The following is a 21891-nucleotide window of genomic DNA, read 5'->3' as shown; positions in this document are numbered from 1 at the left end:
CAGGAGGTCAGACTAGATGATCATATTGGTCCTTTCTGACCTATGAGTCTATGAGGTCTTACCCAAATACACACTACAGCCAATTCTTATTAACTAAGCTAAAAGACAAGAGAGAGAGAGTGTAGTTAAAAGATCACTATATAGACAGACTTGAGTTCACTCCATTGAGGTGCAGATTCACAGGGGAGATGGTGAGCTTTGGAGTTGCAAAGAGTTCCTAGAATTCAGTTAACAGGTCATAGTCCAATGTCCAAATCTCATACTCAGGGTATAGCAGCATAACTGGGCCCTCGGTCGTGTGACTCAACCTTCCTCTGATGAAGCCTACGCAGATCTGAGAGACAGGAGCAGGACCCCGTCCTTTTACAGTGTCTTAACATCCCTTGACCACCCAGTCCTGGTTGAACAATAGGCTTTTGATGTAACCTTTTGCTTTCTAACCACCACCAGTAGTTAGTTAACAAATTAACACAGGGCAATTTATCCATTAGGCAGTCTATGACAAACGTCAGAGACATAGAGACAATCACATTATTTTAAACCAAGATTCATCCAAATGTTAATATTCCCTTTTGATCTCTGAATCAATAGTTATAGTGACAGACCAGAACTGTCTCTTTAGGGTAGATCTAAGATACACACAGTTAGTTCTACTTCTAACAATATGGGTTTGAATTTCAAAGTTCTAGGCAATTTAGCATGAATGGCCCTAAAACATGACTTCAAAGGGGGGCTTTGGTCATTCAGCCCGCAAGCTGGTTAACCCTTTCAAGCCATGGGTCACAGATGCCCTTTAATTCCTTTCTCCAGTTAGTCTGTGTACATGACTCCTTCCTGCATGTCCCCAAGGCACGTGACACCCACCCACTCAGACACTCTCCTCCCTGCCTGGGATCCTGAAGTAGTGGTGTCATATGATGCACCTTGGAGGGGGCGAATAAGACTAGAGCATCCCGCTGTTCAGACCATGCTGCCTTATTGAATATGGCAGATGAATGATACGCTGATCACTTCAGATTGGATAAAGAAGTGGGAGCTGGCTGCAGGCTAATTTAGAACCCGTGCCCAGACACCCTCGCTGCCAATGGTAGTGAAGACATGGAGTGCCTGGGCCGCTCTCTGATGAGTAACAGGAACTGGGTGTGAGTGTAAAGCTTCTCGCCTTAGGTCTGTGTCCAATTCAGAGCAGGAGAAGGAGGGACAATATTATTGACAGCTCAACATTTACGCAAGTCCCTTCCAAAAGGAAACAGCTAGAAGATTCATCATCTCTTCTGCACTCCCCTCATCAGACATGTGTTGCCACACTGCCCCCCCTCCTCTTGCAAAGACCTTCGGGTTGCAAACATCAGTACAACACAGACAGGAGTAACCTGTAACCTGTAGCAACAAAGAGGTGCAGGCAGTCTTTAAACTGCAACCCCCATCTTGACAGGTGTGGTGAGATCATGCTACTATAACAGAACGAGCGGCTTAATAATAAAGGGAATTGTCAGAGTCTAATGACCATGGACATGTCTTTTCAAGCCCCTAAAAATCACAGTTTTGTATCTTTAATATATTCCTGTAACAGGCACTTTAGAATAACCTGAACTCTGACTGACATTCCTGTTTGTTCTGCAATCATTTTATTTAAAATGATTTATATAAAACTGTTTTGGAAAAAGAGCCAACTCATGTATATACATTCCAACAAATGGATTAACCTCAAACACAAGCCTGCAGCCATAACGGTGCACTTGTCCGATAACTATGACATTTATTCTAAAGCAACTGCAAGAAGTACTTGGCCAAATTAGCCTGTGTCTGAATTGACAAATAATGGTTCCCATGTGGCAAGATCCTCTCAAAGAAAACACTTAGCTACCAAAAAAATCGAGAAGGAAAATAAAACGTTAAAGCAATACCACGCCATGAGAGTGTGTGTGTGTTGTACACATTCTTATATACTTGATCAGAATGTGTTATTACATGGGCAAAGTATGATTGATGGGGCCTTAAATGACTCATTTCCTAGCTTTTAAGTGCTTATTTGTTTTTCCCTGACTGGTGCAGTAGGTTACAATGCTCTCACATAGTAACCTTAACATTTTGATTAGCTAGGAAGTGCCTCTTATGAGACGGTTTTAGTGTGTCTGCAGGGAACATAAATACTATGGCATGGCACATTATCCAGCACAGTAAGGGGTGCAGAAGCCCTGAGTAGCAAAGCACTTAAGGGCTGTGCCACGCACCCAGCAGGCGCTGGCTCTAACGCCAGCTGAACCAGACCAGAGATTAGGATGCACTCCCAGTGTCAATGTAAGCCTCTGGTAGCCCAGGTCCACTGCCCCTCCATGTTGGCATAGCATGGAAATGGGATGTGGCCAAAGTGGGTTTAGCTGCACTGTCTCTAGGCCACATGTGTCACCTGACACAAATCAGAGCCATCTTCAGAGCTGCTGCCGTGCTGGGGAATTGACCTGTATTGAGCAGCATTAACAAAGCGCTATGATGATCTGTGCAGTGTAGCCTCTCCTCAGGGTTTAACAGTGTAGTGAGATTTCACGTTGTCCGTGCTTTTTGGCGCACTGGCCCCGCTTCTCTTCCCCCCAGCCATCAGCCAGTTTTAGAAATCATCCTGTTTGTTTTTAAAAACAAACAAAAAAAAACCCTGAATACAGGGCTCTAGTGATGTCTGATGAGATTTAATCAAATTTCACAGATTAACTCATAAATTACATTGCATGCCTTTGAAGCATTGCCCTTGCTTCTCAGTTCTGCTTTGGCAAGGCTTGTGGCTAAACTGAATCTGCTTCACGCTGGGAAGAGAGTTTGGGGTTTCTTTATCTTTGTGGTTTTTACCTATTAGAAACTTCGAAGTGATGAAGGATCTGTGCCAGTTGGGAAAAACTGGGCATCTGGCTAATTAGAACTATGTTCGCTAAGCGTTTATTGATGAGTGAAATGATATCTTCAGCACTAATTACTGCTTTGTTCTGTCACTAACTGGATTAACAAGCTTTAAAGAAAAAATTGTAAAATGTAAATTCTATTATGAGAACCACTGACAAGCACTCATATCAAACTCTATTAGACTTGATTTCTTTTTTCCTATAGCTAAACTGTTTGTAGTGGAAGCTTCCTGCAGCTCCTTGCTGCCCCCAGAAGTAAATACAACAAGCTGGAACAACCATTACTTCTAGGTTGCCTGGTCATCTCTCAGCTTGACTGGAGTGCTGGCAACAAAGCCAGTACTCCAGTCATTTCAGACGATTCTTTGGAATGCTATCATTTTAATGCAAAAGTGCTGTTCAGCTCTGCTTATCATGGGCTACTTTACACAATCTATTGGCTATCACTTGAGGTAAATATCAGAACTGATTTTTAAATACTGCTCTATTTAAGCACAGGACTTGATCTAGCAACATAATCCTTGTATGTTACATTGGTCTTTGCAAAAGATGGATCTTAATGAAACATTCAGCTCTTACCCTCCAAACTTTAGAAGGGTGAGAAAGAGGTTTCCAAACAGCTCTAAATCTTGTAAGTGGCTATTTCTTACAATAGGTTGAAACAACTCAGAGTAACCTCCCTCTCCCCCCTCCACCCCCATCCAGACTTTGGGGTGTTCAACTTCCAGATTGGAGTCTTACAGCTCGGACTCACAGCTGGTTCTTACCAAGGAAATTCCATACATGTTGGCTGCATGCCTCTACTCTGGAAAGATGTCTTCACCGCTCAAATCTTATTTGTCCATGTTCATTTTATTTTTAATTTTACTATTGCAGAGTCTTTTGCTAGATTAGTCACATGCTCTGTAATGAGAAACTGGCATTTAAAAATAAATGATGCAACTCAGTTACTGGACTGCTACCATGCTGTCAAACTTCCCTTACAGATGCACTGACCCCAAGGCAATGCATGTCTATTTCAGTTCTTTCTGCCTCTGCCCTGAAGAGCTAGCAACTCTGTGTCAGATTAGCCAGCTGATTTTCTGCATGTTCTATTTCCCACCTATTCCTCCAGTAAATCACTGGGTGCAGTTAGTGTGCTTCAAAGCAGTGTATTCTAAGGAAACAGACAGCTTTCCCCTCAGGAGTAAAGAACCTTCTCCTCTAGGAAAGTATTTACACCAGTTCTTCTGAAGTTTATCCCCCTCAGAGCTCTATCAAGTGTTTCGCATAATGAAGGAAACTGACTATTTTGTCAACTTGCAGCTGTGGATGAAACATCACCATTCAAAAAGCAAGCCCAGCATATTTGAAGTTAGGCCCAATACCACCACCTCTAAGGCAGATTGAAAGCGCTGTGCACAATTCTGGCTAACTGTGCAGAAACAGATGGATCACTTGCACAATTCATGCCGCTTTACAAAGAGGGTCAGGCCGCATCTGTCACTTAGTAGCTGTGCACTTAGGAACCAGTAACTGCAGGGAACGTAAATGAAAGCTACGTGCTATGCAGGGAAGTCCACTTAGAGCTTGTGGCATGCAAGTGCGGGAGTTGATGCAACAGAAGCACGTTAGCCAAGGACAATGCCTGAGGAAAACATGTGGGATGTTGGATCCATGTAACCCAAGAGCCACACCCATGAAATGTGAATGGAGTCAAGGGACCTATCTGGTTCCCTAGGCAAAAGCCTGCACTGCTGCAGGAGATGGTAGGGGTCGAGCGGCAGCTGAGGAACTGCCCATTTCGGGGAATACTCGTCTTGTACAAATAAAATGTTTAGCAGATGTCATTGCACAGTTACAGTTTGTGCCTTAACAAGAAATGCCTGGTTTCCTTCGGCCTTCATCAGATCTATTTCCTTGCAGAATCCTCTGGCATTCTCCATAAGACATCACATTCTTTTACAGGCAAAATATGTTAGTCTCAGTATAGACCAAGCCTTGCTCCCATACAATCCCATCGGATGTTAGGATAACTACATTGCTCAGGGGTGTGGAAAATCTACACCCATGAGCCAAGCAGATATGCTGACCTAACTCCCGGTGCAAATAGTGCTGTGTCAATGAGAGGGCTTCTGTTGCCATATCTACTGCCTCTCCGGGACATTGAGTAGCTACTTTAATATATCCTTCTCTTGGAGGAAAGCTGCTAGTCACCACATTTACCAGGATCTCAGATTAGTGTATATCTAGAGAGGATATACTCTCAGCCTTGAGCAGAGGGGGCGAATATTAGATCCATCACTCACGGGTGTCTTTAACAATTGAGGTTTGGCTGAATAGTTTTGCTGGGGTAAAACGAGTCAGGTAGGAAGACCAGCGGTTTGCACTAAACAGCAAGACTTGATTTTTCAGACATCTACGCTCTGGGAAGAGCTCCATTCAGAGCGAGGGTCTTGTGTTGCTGCCTCTTCTTACTTTGAAGGGTGCTGGCACATGCTGCTCTTTGATGTCATTGATGGCAAGGGGCTGGGCACAGTAGAAATTGCTTAATGGAACAGCCTCACCAATGAATTATGAATGGTGAAAGCCAAGATAAAAATGCATTCAGAATTTCTTTAATCATGTCACACAAACTGCTCTACAGTGTCATGGCAATCTACATTTCCACCATCTGCTTGATTTTATTCTGCCGCCACTTCTCAAATACAGAATAAAAAGTGACATTTTAAAAACAGAACACACGGCCATTTTTACAAGCCTTTGGTGCTGCAAGTGAATGCTTTAGCCTCTGGTCATGACAAAACAAAACCCATCTTCAATCACCTTCAATTTCTTTCCATAAGAACTTTAAAAGAGAAGGCTTTCTCCTGCATTCCCCCCACCCCGCATCTTAGTTACAATAGCAGTATTTTCCCTCAATATTTTAGAGTAGAAACCTATCAAACAGGCTTGTATGCACCTCAGAAATGGAAGAAGCTTTGGGGAAAGAGAACATCAGTTGATTATTTTGGTATTATGTGAGGGTACCCAGAAGGTTAATCTTGAGAGGTTAGCTAGGAAAGATATCCTGGGGGAGAAAGGATGCATCTTTCACCCTCCAGGGCATAGGCTATCTTTCCAAGCTACATTGACAGGGAGGGATTTTATGTTATGGCCCATCAAAGAAATTGTTGCTACGAAAGACTGAGGAGACAATCTTTCCGGTGGAGTTAATAGTGCCTTCGCTATCTGAACTGGACTCAGAATCGCTGCTTCCCGAGTAGGCGCCAAGGCCTGGGAGGATACCAATGCACACGGCTGCGGAGGGGCAGTGGACTGCAGAGCCACTCATGGAGCTGCTCCCGAGTGGAACACAAGCTGGCTTTTCTGAAAGACATTAAAAAATCATTGCACTCTTCAAAAAGCAAGAGCATGAGCCACATGTAGCTTTTAATCAGAGAGCATAACCAGATGCTATTCATATACTACTGCCACTTGAACACTGTACTTACCTAATACAGCTAAAGCAGCTTTGCTACACTAAAACTTCCTCCAGTAGGAAGGACCGGCGCCCCAAGCTTTTCATTACTAGTCAGTCCAGGCCTGGGAAGGCAGTATTTCCTTCTAAGACCATCATTTTGATACATTCCATGAACACTAAGTGGTTCTGCTTCGTATATTTGCCATGTAATAACTGGGCTGGGAGAAGGCCTACTCGAGCAGTGGAATAAAGCAACGGCTCGAGAACTCCACAGCTGGTTAGCTTTTAGAATGCTGGAAACACAGTTAACTGAACGGCTGGGGTTTCAGAATGTGCCTTGGGGTGTAGTTATACAGCTTACTTTCATGCTGGCTGGGGTGTCTAGGTAGTAAAAGCTATTCTTTTTTGGCAATAGCAGCCACAACAATGAAGACTGGAATCCAGCTTGATTCCACTTCTTTTTTTTCTGGTTGCCCATAACTTTCTCAAAACACATTTGTCTCAGGCTGAAACTTCCTAGGCCAGTCCACTGCCCAGAAGGGGAGTAGTTCTCATTTTGGTCAACCCTCCTGATGACCCGAGTGCAGGAGTTCCATTTTCCCCTATTGCTTTGGATGACAAAACTAGTTCCCAGCTAGCTCAAGGACGGCTGAAGGAAGACATGTCTAACTTAGCTTCCTTTGTGCATCTTACTAAGATTTGAAAAGCAGGGAAATCAGTAGTTTAAAAGTTTAAATTTGACCACTTTAGGCATGAACTCCCACTCCCTTCTTAAGCATACTCCTGCTGTGAGCATCTCTTTCCATGGCCTGGTCTACACTTGAGGGGGGCGGGGGGGTGTCGATGTAAGACATGCAACTTCAGCTACGGGAATAGCGTAGCTGAAGTCGACGTATCTTATTTCAACTTACCTCCCATCCTCAGGCACGGGATTGACAGCCGCGGCTCTCCCGTCAACTCTACTACCACTGCTCGCTCTGGTGGAGTTCCGGAGTCAACAGGAAGCGCATTCGGGGATCAATATATCGCATCTAGATGAGACGCGATATATTGATCCCTGATAAATCAATCACTACCTGCTGATCTGGCGGGTAGCCTGGACGTACCCTATGGGTGAGGCCAGTGGAGCCTGTAAGCTCCAAAAAGCAAAGCACGCACACGTGCAGTTAAGGGTTAGTTTATTAACAGCTGCTCAGCCTACATTCTGCATAGGAAGAGCTGCCAGGTCAAGTAGCCTTTAGCAATAGGCCCAGAACCAAGGGACTTTCCATTCTTGTTGTTCAAATTGTAAGTTCCCCAACACCAAACAGTTTTGGATTCTCCTTTAAAAAAACAAAAGCCAAAACCGAGCAGTAATGAAATACTGAACACTCAGGGAAGGTAATTCCAAGTATTAAGCTCCATTCACAAAGTTCACCCAACCACAGGGCACATTGGTCAGGATATTACTTATTTGGACACGTCATGTGGTTGAGTTATCTTAACTCCTGGGACTGCCCAGCTCCTTGAATAGTTAGAATTTCACTGCTACTTCATTTTGCACCAATGCTCCCTTTTGTAGGCAGCTGTGTTTACATAGGCACTACAGATTATAGTGCTTGTGTGGCAGAATTTTATGAAGCTTTATTTAAAAATATCTGAAGTGACAGGGAACTCAACTGCTAGGGATCCTATGTTCATCCCCCTGAAAACTGGGGCTGCTATCCGACTCTGTCCATGAATGGTCATTTTCCATACAAAAGCAAAATATCCCTTGGCTGTTTGCAGAGAACCCCATAGCCCAGACCGATGGCCCTCTACAGTCAAATAGTAAACCTCCATGGTGGAGCCTTGTCTTAATCATGATTGCACTGCTGTAAGTTCCTAAATGGCTGCCAAGTTTGTCCTGCCCAGAAGAAAGGTATTTAGGTACCTATCTCTGGGAGTTAGGTGCCTAAATATCTCTGAGACTTTGGGCTTCCGAAGCCACAATGACCATCTATTGCTTTGCAAAGCATTTGGAAATACTTAGGAGTACTATGAAAAAAATCTATATGCAACACAGTCCAATTAGTTTCAACCTTGGAGAAAGATAAGAGCCCTTATAACAAATAACACTGGCAAATAAGTTATGACTTCCCAGATATAAACCACTCTACATATCAAACTTCAAGCTAGAACGCACCTTGATTCTTGTCATTGTCGGTGTCTAGTTTCAGTCTCTTCACACTGTTACCGCTTTCTGAACTGTAAAAGAAAGTGGAGTCACCTGGTTTGTCAGAAAACAGTCACTTTATAACTGCAAAAATCATAAAACTACATTTGCCTTGAATGCCAAAGAGAATTCCAGCCCACTACCTTGATAATTTTGCTGCTAGTTGGGAAGGATCACTAGTATCCAGACATTCAGCATACTGCCTACTCTGTATTCCCATCCCTTGCCAAGTTAGGTAGTAGAAATCCAGATCTAGGAATCAAAGCCAGGTCTCTTGTATGGGAACACAGCACTAGTGACAGGGCTGCCAACCTAGCGGAGACTATTAATCTTGAAATAGTGAGGAATTTGTGTGCAAGAAAACCCCCAAATAAGTTTGCATCTCTTTATACTAAGACACAGCATTCATCTCACCAAGAGAATACAAGCCTGCTTACAAAAGATGGGATCTTCCTTCAGATCTGTCACTTCTGTACCCCTCCAAATGCTTCTGATTAGAAAAATCATTCCAGTCACCCCTTCGCTAGTCAACTCTCCTGTAGAGAAGTGCCTGCTATCCCTGAGGGGGGGATAGACAGTTGCTCTGCCCATGTGCTAAGTGGGAATTGTTAAGCAACATTATGTAGCACACCAACAGTAAATGTGAAGATGTTTCCCCTTGATCTGAGGGGACAGTGAAGCTTCTCCCTGCATCAAAAAGTTAGTCACAAAATAAACCTGCAATAATACATGTCCATTTATTGGCAAGGAAAGTCTATAATGCCTAGACAGATGTTAAACTGAGGCATCACTTAATCTCAGCTAGCCTGAAATAGAAGAAAAAAGTGACTGACTTCAGAAACGTCTTAATGTCAAGGCACTGACATGTCAATTTTGAAACTCTTTTCAAATAGATGCCATCTGCAGCCATCAGATATGCCATCAAGCAACATGCCAGAAATTGCTGCTTAGATGCCAACAGCTAGGGAGAAAAATAGCTCTTTGGGTGCCAGCTACCATCCAAGTTTTGTTCCCTTGTAAAAACCAGTCGAAGTTGTACATCATGGATTGGAAGAGGAGTTCTGAGATATCCCTGTACTGAATTTACCAAAGCCAGCTTCCTAGATTATGGATTACTATTTCACTGGGGATGAAATACTCACCACAGATCAGAAGCATCTGAAGGAATCTCCTATAACTTCAACTACAACCAGATTCAATCACCAATTTACTTCTAGATGCTAATTAACAACAGTCATTGTTATCACATGGACTATCTGATTGTCTTTGGGAAGTGAGGCTAGGTCTGTGCTGCCACTAGTGGCATAATTTGCAGTTCATGTAAACATACCTGTGGTAGCTTCAGTCTAGAGAGCTCGCTAAAAAACAGCCTTGAGGATGTGGCAGAGCTAGCTAGCCATGTGAATACATACCCAGGGGACTTGCACAGCCCACAGTGCCACATACTCACTGATCATTTTAGCAAGCTAGCCAGAGTGGGTGTGTCTATGTGAGCTGCAAGTCACACTTCTGGTTGCACTTCCATAGCCTGAATGCATGGTCATAGTCCAGTTCCTACGGGACAGTTGTTCCCATTACACAATATTGTAATGGGTAGCTAAGATGGGAGTCTCAAAGAGGCGAAACAGTGAATGGGCCACTGACATAAAACTGCCCTATCCCTTGGGAAGCGAGGGGTTTGCAACCACGCTGTCAAGCCAAACTGGTGGAGAACAAGAGAAGCTTGCACATTACCCTCAGGAGCAGATTGTCCCAATGAGTTACACCAAGAGTCAAAATTATGCAATCAGGTATCAATAAGACAAGCTGACATGTGATGCAAATCATTTGACTCAATACAAGTGGCATGAATAAGATTGAAAATAGGCCATTTTCAGATCCAAATATAGGATTTAATGACACTGACATCATCTGAGATGATTGAAGTCCTGTCTGGTTGAATCATCTTAGTTTCCCCACAGTCTGGGAGACTTATAGAAACATGCTAATCCCCCTCTCTTTGCTAAAGTTCACACCTCTGACAATCTCCCAAAGGCAGCTTTTGGCCTGCCTCACTCCATACTGCTAACTCCGTTCCTTTCCTTGTGAATTTATAGAGGTGTGAAACTAACCTTCTGTGTTTCACAGCTCCTGCCAACAGCTTTGCCTGAGAGAACTTGTTCTTGTTTTCTACTGATTTCACAGTGAGTTTCTTCTCTGATTCCTTCTTTGGGTCCGTGCTGACGCCCACTTTGGCGAGAGTGCTGTGAATTAACAGTTAAGGATCAACCAGGATGTGCGAGAGGACAGTTCCTCTGCATTACATTCAGTCTGGCCTGCTAACGCTGATGCAGGTTCATTCAGAGTTTGAGGGCCTCATAATCCTGTGCAAGCCTGTTGAATGGCATTAAGCCGGTACCTCATGCCAGCAGTGTGAGACCCTTACCCTCAGGAGCTGGGGCAGGTGTTCCGATGCCAGGCCTGTTCCTGGAGGACTCGCAGGCAGAGAGGGATACAGGCTATAGTGGCAGATGCATAGTGGGAATTCTCTTCATCAGCTACTTCAGGATAGCAAGGGAAGGACTTTGTACTGGGCCAACAAGCAGTGCTCTTGGCACGAGAGGAGCTACCCTATAGGCCTGTGTCCTCTCTTGTTTTTAAAAAGCTTGGGAAAGGTGGAGGGTGCAAGGGGAAAAAAGTGCAAGCACAAGACCTCCTGTCACCCCCTGGGCCCAGACACTTTTGTTACAGACCAGCTGATTCCCAACCCAACCTTTCTGAAGGAGAGAGAATTAATTAGTGGGCCAAATTCTCCTCCCCACTTTGCAACCATGCAGCACCAGAAGAATTCATCCCACTCGGTCTACCATAAAACAGAACAAATTAGCCTTACATATCACAAGGCCTTCTTAAAAATTCTCTCCTCCCTTTATGCTGGCCTCATTACTGGTCACACAGCAGGCTCCTTCCTTCACGGACAGTCTGAAAATTAACCCTGCCAGGTTGGAATGTGGTTGGACTAAGAGTCAACCAGACCTTTGAAGAACGAAAAAGCTAGAGTGAGGGAATCTTCTTTCTTACAGAGAATTTTGTAGCAGTTTTGTCCTCAACATGTGGACAAGGCAGACGATGATTTGTTTCAATGAGACTGTAAACTCTTTGGAGCAAGGATTGTGTGTACCTGTGCATGGTGAACACCCGGTATAATGGGGGCCCTGAACACAATTAAGGCCTCTGCGAACTACTAATGCAAAAGATCAAGGGCCTAGAAGTTCCCTTCCTCAGTGAAATACAAACATATTGGCCGGTTAAGTACAAGTCCCTGAAACCTGTCTGTCCTCATATACAAGTAATAAAGTAATAATCTTAAAGGATAGGTCATCCCATAAAACATATATTACATTTTCAAATGCCCTGCCATGGCTTATAAGCACCACAACCCTGTTAAGAACAACTCTGCCGTAGAAATAAACACACTCTTTGGCCTAATTTCTCTTCTTTATGCTGTCCCCACTGTTAACGAGTAGCATCACGTATCAGTTCCAACAACACCCACAGAGGAAATCAGTAGCCTATAACAGAACATTTGAAAGGTGGGATGCAGGTGCAACCCATAATGAAGTAGGCAAGTCTGGACAGGCCTCAAGGGCTGGCTTTCGGATGTTAAGCCACACCTAAGAGTTTGCAGAAACACTAACTGGTTCTCCTCCTATGGCTAAGTCCAGTTTGGCAGCAGCTGGGCTGATAAAGAACCCATCGGAAAAAATAACCCACTCCCCCTACCCCATTTCCTTGCTGCTACTAGTGCATTACTCTGGTATGTATGGGGACCTGAAAAATCTTCTGGGAAGTTTTATAATTGCATCTACAAAAACTGTAACCTTGTAGGTTACACTAATTAAAAAAAAAAAAAATACTCTTAACTCCAGTATCAGTTCCTTGTTTGACTACAATTCCCTGAAAAAGCAGACAGCACAAATTCATATAACGCCACAAAAGTCTGAGTTGCACAAATAAGTCAAAGACAACATCAGCTGTTGCAGGGAAGACACAGGACACAGTAAACTTCAAACTTGGCAGGTCATGTCAGTAAAGTGGCACAGATGTGCAAATACTCTCTTTTAAAGTGTATTTACATACATACTTTGGAGATTTTGAACATCTATTTTAAAGCTTTGTTTTAGGCTTTCTAGTTCATAATGTGGGTCATTCCTTATTTGATTTTTCCAGGGACATAATTACTATCAATAAGCCAGTCTGTCATATTTGTGATTTTCTTCCCCCCCTCAACAAACTAAACAGCCACTAGTAACTGTAGCTGCTAAGTGACTTTTTTTTTTTTAAAGGCATGGAACAATGGTGCCATCCTGTGGCCACTCGCAGTAATAAATGCTCTCTCTAGCCAGGCAGTACCTCTTTAAAAGTTTCATGTTGCAACATGTGGTTCTTTTCACTTATGTTAGCAAAGTAGGCTCTTCTTATCATATTTCTATGGCTGTATTATACCTGAATACTAGGCTAGCTAAGGGCTTGGCTACACTTGCAAGTTGCAGCGCTGGTGAGGGGGTTACAGCACTGCAACTTACCAGGTGTCCACACTGACAGAGCTCAGCCAGCACTGCAACTCCCTTCCTGCAGCGCTGGCTGTACACCTGGTCCGCTATGGGTGTAGCGAATCCAGCGCTGCTGATGCAGCGCTGCTCATCAGGTGTGGACACTCACCAGTGCTGTTATTGGCCTCCAGGGTATTAGGAGGTATCCCACAATTCCTGTATACAACAAACCGGAAGGTACTCCCCAGAGCTACTTATCTAAAAAACAAACACAGCTGCTCTTTGCTGCAGCGAGCGAGCGAGCCGAGGCTTTGGAATGTTCACAGCTGTTTGCTTGAGGAGACAAACAGCACGGCGGGGGGGGGGAGGGGAGGGAGTCCGTCGGAGAAGCTGCTTATCTGGTCTGAAGCCTTTTTACATTTAAGAGTGATTGAGAGAGGAGTGGGGGAAAATGGCCAGAATTTGCAAGGCAAGGAGCTGTCACACAGTGTCTGCTCCAAAAATCCACTCACTCTGTCTCCCGCAAGCTCCCTGTCACACTCCACCCCACCCCCCTCTTTTGAAAATCACGTTGCAGCCACTTGAACGCTGGGATAGCTGTCCACAATGCACCACTCCCAACAGCGCTGCAAATGCTGCAAATGTGGCCACACTGCAGTGCTGGTCGCTGTCAGTGTGGCCACACTGCAGCGCTGGCCCTACACAGCTGTATGCTCACAGCTGTAACTACCAGCGCTGCAAAAATGTAAGTGTAGCCATGCCCTAAAGCCTTTATGAGCAAGCTGAAGTGTAATTTCTATCTACAGATTCCATGGCAAAGGATGCTATTTTGCAAACATTGCAACCCTACCTCCAAAATTCTCAGCCCACTAACTAAACATCCATTTGGAGAGACTGATACACCCATTGCTGGTTTTAGCTAAATTAGCTCTATGGGCAGAAGTTCCCATTGCTGTATTGACAATACAAGCAAAATTACTTTTCCCTCCCATAAAGCTATGTAAAACATATGTACAAAGCATTGTGTTAATCCTGGATACAAGCATAAAAATAGTTGTCCTACAATATAGTTTAATGCTAGCATTATGGGAGAGATGACTAGCAGGACTTCCTTTCCAGAGAGCTCTAAGATTATATGGATATTTCCTCTCTCATGCTTTTCATTTGTCTTTTGTCTAAATAGATTGCAAGCGCTTCCTGAAGGATCTCTCTCTCGGTAGGTTTGTACTGTGTCTAGCACAATGGGCCTTCATCTCAGCTGGGGCCTCTAAGGCTACTGTAATACAAATTAGTAAAGCAAATGTGTTTAGCTTTGCTAACACTAATTTACTAGTGTTCACAAAACTATTTCTAAGAAGCATAAAAAATAATACAGGCAGACAACTAAAAGTTCTTTATCAGGGAAAAAACTGAGTAGTCACTTACTTCTGCAGTACGGAAGAAGCAATGTTTAATATACACACCCCTACAAACATCACATACCCTTAAGTTTTGCTTTGTGTTGAACAGAACAGAGCATTAAAATACAAACCTGAATTTTACTTTTAAAAAGTAAAAAATGGTTGAGATTTCAAAGCAATGTAGAAAGAACGAGGAGTACTTGTGGCACTTTAGGGACTCACAAATTTATTTGAGCAGAAGCTCAAGACTAACATGGACTATCACTCTGAAACCTGTCACAAAGCAATGTAGGCCATTTAGACACATCTTCCATTAAAAGTAAGCATCTAAATCCCCTAGAATGCTTTGAAATTCTCAACCACTGTCTGTAGCCAATATGTATTCATGACTATCGAGTTATGAGCTATAAGACAATGCAATTAGTTATTTCAGTTTTCCTAATACATCTGCACGCCTTGGGTTAGCATAGCCAGGTAACCTTCAGTCTAAGTCAAGCTTAATTTTAGAGAAACCCAGAACATTCACAACTTACCTAGAGACAGAATTAGTTAAAGCAGCACCCCCATAACTGGAACCTTTTCCCAACGTTAACTGTGGGCTTTGGGGGTTATGAGTGGCCATTTCAATTCCCACTTCAGGCAACATTTTATCTGACAAACTACATCTGGAATCCATTTTTTCTTTTAAAATTACTTTCAAGGTCTAAGCATGTTAAATCATTCTGAGACAGTTTCATAGGGTGGTGTCACCTTTTTCACCTATTACAGTGCATACATGGAAGGAGAATATTTGAGCCACCTATTGATCTTGGTCTGTGCTGTGGGCTGGTGCCTCTGCATAGCTTAAACTGAATGTAATGCTGGGGAAGTCTGATGGAATGACCAAAGCAATGTTTTTGATCCACTTCTTTTTAGACAGGAAGGACTTTAGGGCAGGGACAATGGCATCCTACGACCTTTTGAGCTCTATAGTCACACACTTCCTAATAATCCATTTACATCTCACACTGCAGAAAGGATCTCCCATTTAAAAATCCATGCCAGCATCCAAAAGTAGCTTAGCTTGAGCTTTAAGATGGGCCACTTGGAGTTACTCAATCTGCCAGGAAACTGAAACAAGATGCTGAAAATTGCATTTGCAATTTTCATGCCAAATATGGGGTGAAAGGCTAAAAATTTGCATTGACAGTATCAATAAATTCAGGACATGGATTCTACAATTTGTAGTATATAGCAAGGCCTGTCGATGCAAGAACAGATGATACTTTAAGGCTGAGCTTACTGATACCTAAAACTCTGGAAGATGCGCTGCCCAGTAAGGTCAGGGGTCCATTACTTAGCTAAGACTCCTTCTAGGCTAGCACGATTCACTATTGGACTTGTTTGACCTGGCTAGTGCAGTCAGCTCTATGCTGTGGAAGCAGCTGCCATGCACATTCCAATATTCAGCACACCCTGAAGCAGCCGTGGTAGAAACTAAATATATCCCGTGAATCAGTCCGAATAAATCGAAGGAAACTTCTATATGCAAACGTGCCTGCTATGTCCCACATTAATTTTTGTGATTTCTAACTGTACTCGCATCATTTACAAAAAGAGGAGCTGGGGCGGACTAGCACATCCTACCAAGTTAGATGTTGGCGGTTCCCGTCTCATGGATAAGCGATGAATTTCCAAATCATCATCATCTTAGGACATCTTTATATAAAGCCAGTATCAACCTGATTCTCTCCCCACTTCATTTTCCTACTTTATTCCTTCTGTGTGGAGTTTGACCCTCCTTGTTCTGCCTCAAGCCTCCTCTAATCCCCCTGCTAATTTTCACCAAAGTGTCAGAGTTTGCACATCACCCACGATTACTTACGCATAATGGGCTTGATCATGACCGAACAAAAAGGGAGGAACCATCAGCATCTTGGTAGATGAGAGGAATCAATTCTCTCCTTTCAACCTTAAAGGCAGTCATAACTAGCTCAATGCTTTACCATATGTGCAAGGCCAAGCCCAGTCTGAGGTCCTGAGATTGTTCCCAGCATGTTGGTCTGGCGAAGGATAGAAACGCTGAACCCTCAGGCTGGGAGAAAAAGAGCATCCCAAGTTGCACTTCTCCATGAACAGCCTTAAATATCGCAAAAGCAACAGAAAGACAATAATTCAATAGCTACTTCAAACAGTTTGGCTATTTTAAAGCTGTCAATGTACATCTGAAAAAAAAAAAAAAAACAGCTTGGTGAAAGCAGATCTGCTTTTTAAACTAGTGCAGGATAAAGCAGAGGTTGCAAAAAGGGAAAGCCCATCCTCCTGTATACTTCTTCCCTTTCTATCCTTATAGCAGTGTGAAATATCAGAAGAAGATAACAGCAATTAGAAGGAAACAGGAGTGCACAGAAATTTTGAAGACATGACCAAAATACCTGAGATTCTGAGAGATCCAAAATAAGAACAAAACAAAGCACTTCAGAGGCAGATCATCATCATATACACTTCTGTGTAGAAAACTACTTTGCAGGAAAAACAAGTGTGTGGACATCAAAGTCTGATTGCAGCACAACCCAACTGTAGCTCCCTGTCTTATAACCTTCTACTCAGACCAGTGGCGAGTCACTTCAATGCAAAGGATATTCTGTATTCATTTAGTTCTTTCAGATCATCTTCTCTTCGTTGCTTTTCTATTAGCGCTTGTTGCCGCGAAACCTCATCGAGGAACTTTGTCTCATCTTCATCTAAGCCTCTTACCATATTTTCTGAATAAAGCAAAGCAAAAATTAAAAGCCTTTTAAGAAGCTGGTAGAGTGGAGGACCATGCAACAGTACTTTTCATCCGAGGATTTCAAAAGGTAGATAATCATCCACAGGTATTTTACAGGTAGCATCTATAGTACCACTAAAGCAGAGAGGGGAAGTGATCACTGGTAGGGTAGGAAGTAGTACCCATGGCTACTATCAATTCTCTCTTCTAACCAGCAGATCATGCTGTCAGTTTAAAAAAAAAAAAAAAAAGTAAGTATATATCAGACCCTTCAGAAAACAAACCACCCAAAAATCAGCTTGTTTGTTCTCTCTCATTAGTTAGAAAAACTTTTCCAGGCTAAAGATTTTCTAATCAATGGGTTTCCAGATTAGCAAAGCTGAGCTCCCAAACATATTCAAATCCAGAGCTTGTCTACACTCAAAATGCTGCAGCTGCACTGCTGTAGCACTTCAGCGTACTACCTGTGCCAATGGGAGGGGCTCTCCCCCACGTAATCCATCTCCTCAAGAGGCGGTAGTTGGACGAATTCTTCAATCAACCATGAGCTGTGTACAGGGGAACTTAGGTCAGTTTAACTACATGGCTTAAGGATGTGGATTTTTCACATCCCTGAGCAACGTAGTTGTGCTGACCTAATTTTCTAGTGTTGACCAGGCCTCAGACACATGTTTTTGAACAAAGCAAACACATACTCAACCACATTTATAAACACAGTAAAAGCTAAATTAGCTAAATGTATCATGTTTAGCTATCAGTGTATTTACTCTCTAAATTTCCACTCTGGTATCCTATGTGCTCTTCCAAGTAGGGTACAGATAGCTTATTAGAAGGTTCTTTAAATCTCTTGTTATGCAAAGGATAATCACTCCATCAAAGCCACACATTTTCAGAGAGCTAATGAAAGGCTTAAAAAAAGCAAAGCCTGCGGTTTCTGTGGCCAGACCGAAAATTCTCTTCAGTTACAGCAACTGGCCAAATTTCACTAGTTTTAGCTTCATGAAGGTTTAATTCCTAAAGATGATTTTTAGGACTTTACATATTTAAGGGTCATATTTTGTCCTCAGATAAAAGTCCCACATAACTTCAAAATGCAGGGCCTGAAAAATCTGATGAGCGGCAAGCTTCAGGAAGGGTGGGGCCTCAAAGTCAATTTTGTTGAATGTAAGGCTTTGATTTTAAAAGTTCCAGTTCTTACAGTTGTGAAGAATATAGTACTGCTCTGTGAGTCTCCAGACAAATAGTCTCCAGTGTGTCTGCTACTGCTCAGAGCTTTCCTCAGAAGCAATAGCAAGTGATAAGACACTAGTCAGGTTCACTGGTCCCATTCTGACTGACTGCATGAAACTGACAAGAACCTTAGTTTTACTCAGCAGGTGCTTGGTATATACAACTATAAGCAGCAGCTGCCAAGGCAGCAGTGGTTGTTCCTAGATCTTACTGCTATCGCTGTCCTGTGAGTCAATGTTTGTCTGGTACGCGAGTCTTCTGGATAAACTTTTAAAACTCCAATCAAAGGCAGCATTTAGCCCCAAGATAACTGTCTACCAAAAATATATATCGTTTACCAATGAGCATGTTGAAAAGAATGGGTACTTTCCCCAGCATTATCAATCAACAAGGTGTGTGTCAACAGCACTTTCCTTTCTAGTCACCCTACTCCTGCTACCCAGTGCAGTGATGCATCTCAGTCCAATATTTAAGCTATATTGAATTTTTTTCTGAAATGAAATTGAGCTGTCACAAATACACCATAATCGGGCAAGAGAAACAAGCTGGTTTAGATATGAGACAGCTACAAGGAGCCTTTCACCCCTAGGTCACTGCTGACAAACTGATAGCTATTTGGTGGCCAACATGAAATGATCTGGTTGTCTGTCAGTTCCCAGTAGAATTGTTTTTCGTCACAATTGGCATCCTTGATAGCAGTGTCAACAGAGGTACCCAGGACTGAATCTGAATGGAAACTAAATTCTTCTCTTCCATGAAAAGACTGTCCCACTGGTATTGGGTTTGAGGGATGTCCATGGGGAAGAATGAGGAAGCTTGCATAGCTGCTGCCCTTACTATATTTGTACTGTGCCTTATACAACTTTTACCAGCGCTGCATTCATTCAAGACCTCAGAAAGGAGATTGCTTCCAAGCACACACACACCTCTGCGTTCAACACTGTTCAGAAGGGCAACAGAGCACAATGACAGTTCAGTAGAGTTGTAGTAAAGTATCTTTCTTTTAAAAGCACCAGAGTATTGGCAATGAGGTCTTTTTCCGGTTGTTTTAAAAGCAGCAAATCCTGCAAGGAAGTCTGATTCTGTGCAGTCCTAATATATTGCCTATATACTGTCACTTACAATATGAGGTTTCCTGAACAGTCTGAGAGAAGCAAGATACTGTTACTATGCTTATTTGTTCTCTCTTCTTCCAGCTGCTTATATCTGCTTCATATATTGTATACACAAACACAAAGTACACTGGGTATTTAAGAAACCATGTTTATGTTTACATTATAACTAGAACTACTCAAATTAAATTACAGAATTTTGTTAGAGTCCAAAGCATTTTTCATTTCATTGTGTTATGCAATGGCCCAATTTTCATTTTCTAGGTTTTCCCAAGGATGTTTAAAATGTTTAAAACAAGAATTAACTAGATTTGAAGAACAATCCCACCATGTGACTCTGCCAACCAATCAAAAGTGACAATGCAGAAAAATGAAAACCCCAAAAATCTTTTTGAAAGACAGGCTACGTTTTCTCATGAAGATTTCTGTTCAAGATTTTATTTAAAGGAAAGTTGTTTTTCTTAAAAAAAACTTTTTAAAATATTCTGTTTTCAGAAGATGGCCAAATATTGATAAAATCTGTTTATTTAAAAAATGTTCAAACCTGCTCATTATAGCTAAGAATGAGTCAACATATCTGTATCGCTCTGAGGGCCAAATTCTGCCCTCATATGTCCACACAATTCCTATGAAGTCAATACACGTTGGGCACACATACGGTAGAATGTGTGCCTTAATGTTAGACTTCCCCCCCACCCCACAATCTGTGTCAGGCCAACAGTCCCCCATACTGAGGTAAATTGGTCATAACTCTCTGGAGCCACCAATACTGATTTTAAACCAATCAAGCCTTCCCATCCTTCCCCTAAAAAGCAATTTCATTATGGACAGGATCCTAACAAGCACTAGAGATCAATTGCGCTATTCAAGGCAGTGAGCACCATGCATGGCAGTGCTGGTTCTAACAAAGCACTGTAACATTATGCATCTATTAAGGACGGAGAAAGAAGAACTCCATTTGATGTGGCAACCGCAGGGTAGAGATTTAGGCAGAACGTAATTACCCAAACTGGGGTTTGCCCAAAGCCTGAGCCTTGCACAGAGTACCATATGCTCTTTAAAGCACCTCAGGCGGTCAGGGCATTTCTTTTAAATGTCTGAAAGATTAAATCTCTTTCACTCTGGAGCACTGGTTCAAAAGAACAATCTAGAACGGACTCAAACATCATTCCTGTAGCACCTGACTTCAAGCTCTCTTACCCAACTTCTCACTTTTCCTGAGAACAGTGGTTCCCAAACCTGGTTCGCAGCTTGTTCAGGGTAAGCCCCTGGCAGGCCGTGAGACGTTCTGTTTACCTGGAGCGTCCTCAGCTCCCAGTGGCTGCGGTTCGCCGTTCAAACAAAACACCCCGGGGAGTGGTCTAATGTTTAAAGCACAGGATGGGGAGTCAGGAAAACTGGGTCCCATTTCCAGCTCCACTACTAATTCCAACATCCTGCCTCAGCTTCTTGAGCTGCATAATCTAATTCCATACTTCACAGGAATGTGAGTTTTGATGGATATTTTTAAGTAACTTTTAATTCCTTACATGCGAAACGCTCTCTTAATGCAAATAATTACTGTGCATATTTTAGGATGCACTGTAGAAGTACGATCCACGCATTTGATCATTTTCCAAGTGACCGTGATGTAAGAAACTAGTGCTTTGAAAAAGACAAATAAGGCATCAGACAAGAAAGAGCTATCCATCTGGCCTCATATCTCAAAGTTACCAAAGATGTGGCACTTTTCTGGGCTTCAGCTCAGAACAATAACTTGCTGGTGCTTACTGAATTTAAACTGCTCCTCAAACTCCTGCTGTTTCTTGTCTTTCTGTTCCTGGAGTCTTTCATATAGTGATCGTGGGTCATACACCTCCTCTGGGCATTCTGAGAGACGGGAAGAGAGCAAGAGACAGGAACATACCTTAGATTATTTTTTATTATTTTTTAATGAGCAAGCATGGCTTTTAATCCCCCGCCCCCCGCACTCCGCTTAAAGCTTTTAAATAATCTCACAAGCATAGCAGCTGGTTCCTTTGATTTTTGTACAGACAGTTACATATTCTCTGGCTCTTTCCTGCAGTTACCAAAGTGTATCCTAGTACCTTCTGGGTCCTCAGGTTTTCGAACCTTCTCCCATTCTTCCTGTCTTCTCTTCCGCCGCTCATCTAGCTCCGATTCAGACACAAATCTTTTGTTAATTACAAGGTCAGCAGTGCCATCTCCTCCATCCATTGTGGAACAGCCTGTCCAAAAAAGATACATGGAAGAGAATAGTGATACTGGAGGCCAGATTCCAGTTTCAGCTGCATAAGGAATACTAGAAATAGAATGTTGCACATATGAGCAATACAGA

General features: G+C 42.7%; 1 protein-coding gene across 1 annotated transcript; it reads right to left on the bottom strand.

Annotated features, from left to right (window-relative positions):
- Positions 1-5475: 5475 nt before the first annotated feature.
- On the bottom strand, positions 5476-21809 carry PSME3IP1 (proteasome activator subunit 3 interacting protein 1). The gene is made up of 6 exons (XM_075073716.1): positions 21641-21809; positions 21324-21422; positions 17068-17206; positions 10642-10773; positions 8501-8562; positions 5476-6242 (listed from the first exon to the last, which is right to left on the bottom strand). The coding sequence occupies exons 1-6, from the start codon at positions 21798-21800 to the stop codon at positions 6025-6027; spliced, it is 810 nt and encodes a 269-aa protein (XP_074929817.1). The 5' UTR covers positions 21801-21809; the 3' UTR covers positions 5476-6024.
- Between the last annotated feature and the right edge of the window lie 82 nt (positions 21810-21891).

Source organism: Chelonoidis abingdonii, chromosome 19, assembly GCF_003597395.2.
Source record: "Chelonoidis abingdonii isolate Lonesome George chromosome 19, CheloAbing_2.0, whole genome shotgun sequence".
Classification (NCBI taxonomy): domain Eukaryota; kingdom Metazoa; phylum Chordata; order Testudines; family Testudinidae; genus Chelonoidis; species Chelonoidis abingdonii.
The sequence above is the reverse complement of the archived record's forward strand: the minus strand, read 5'-3'. Positions and strand labels throughout refer to the sequence as shown.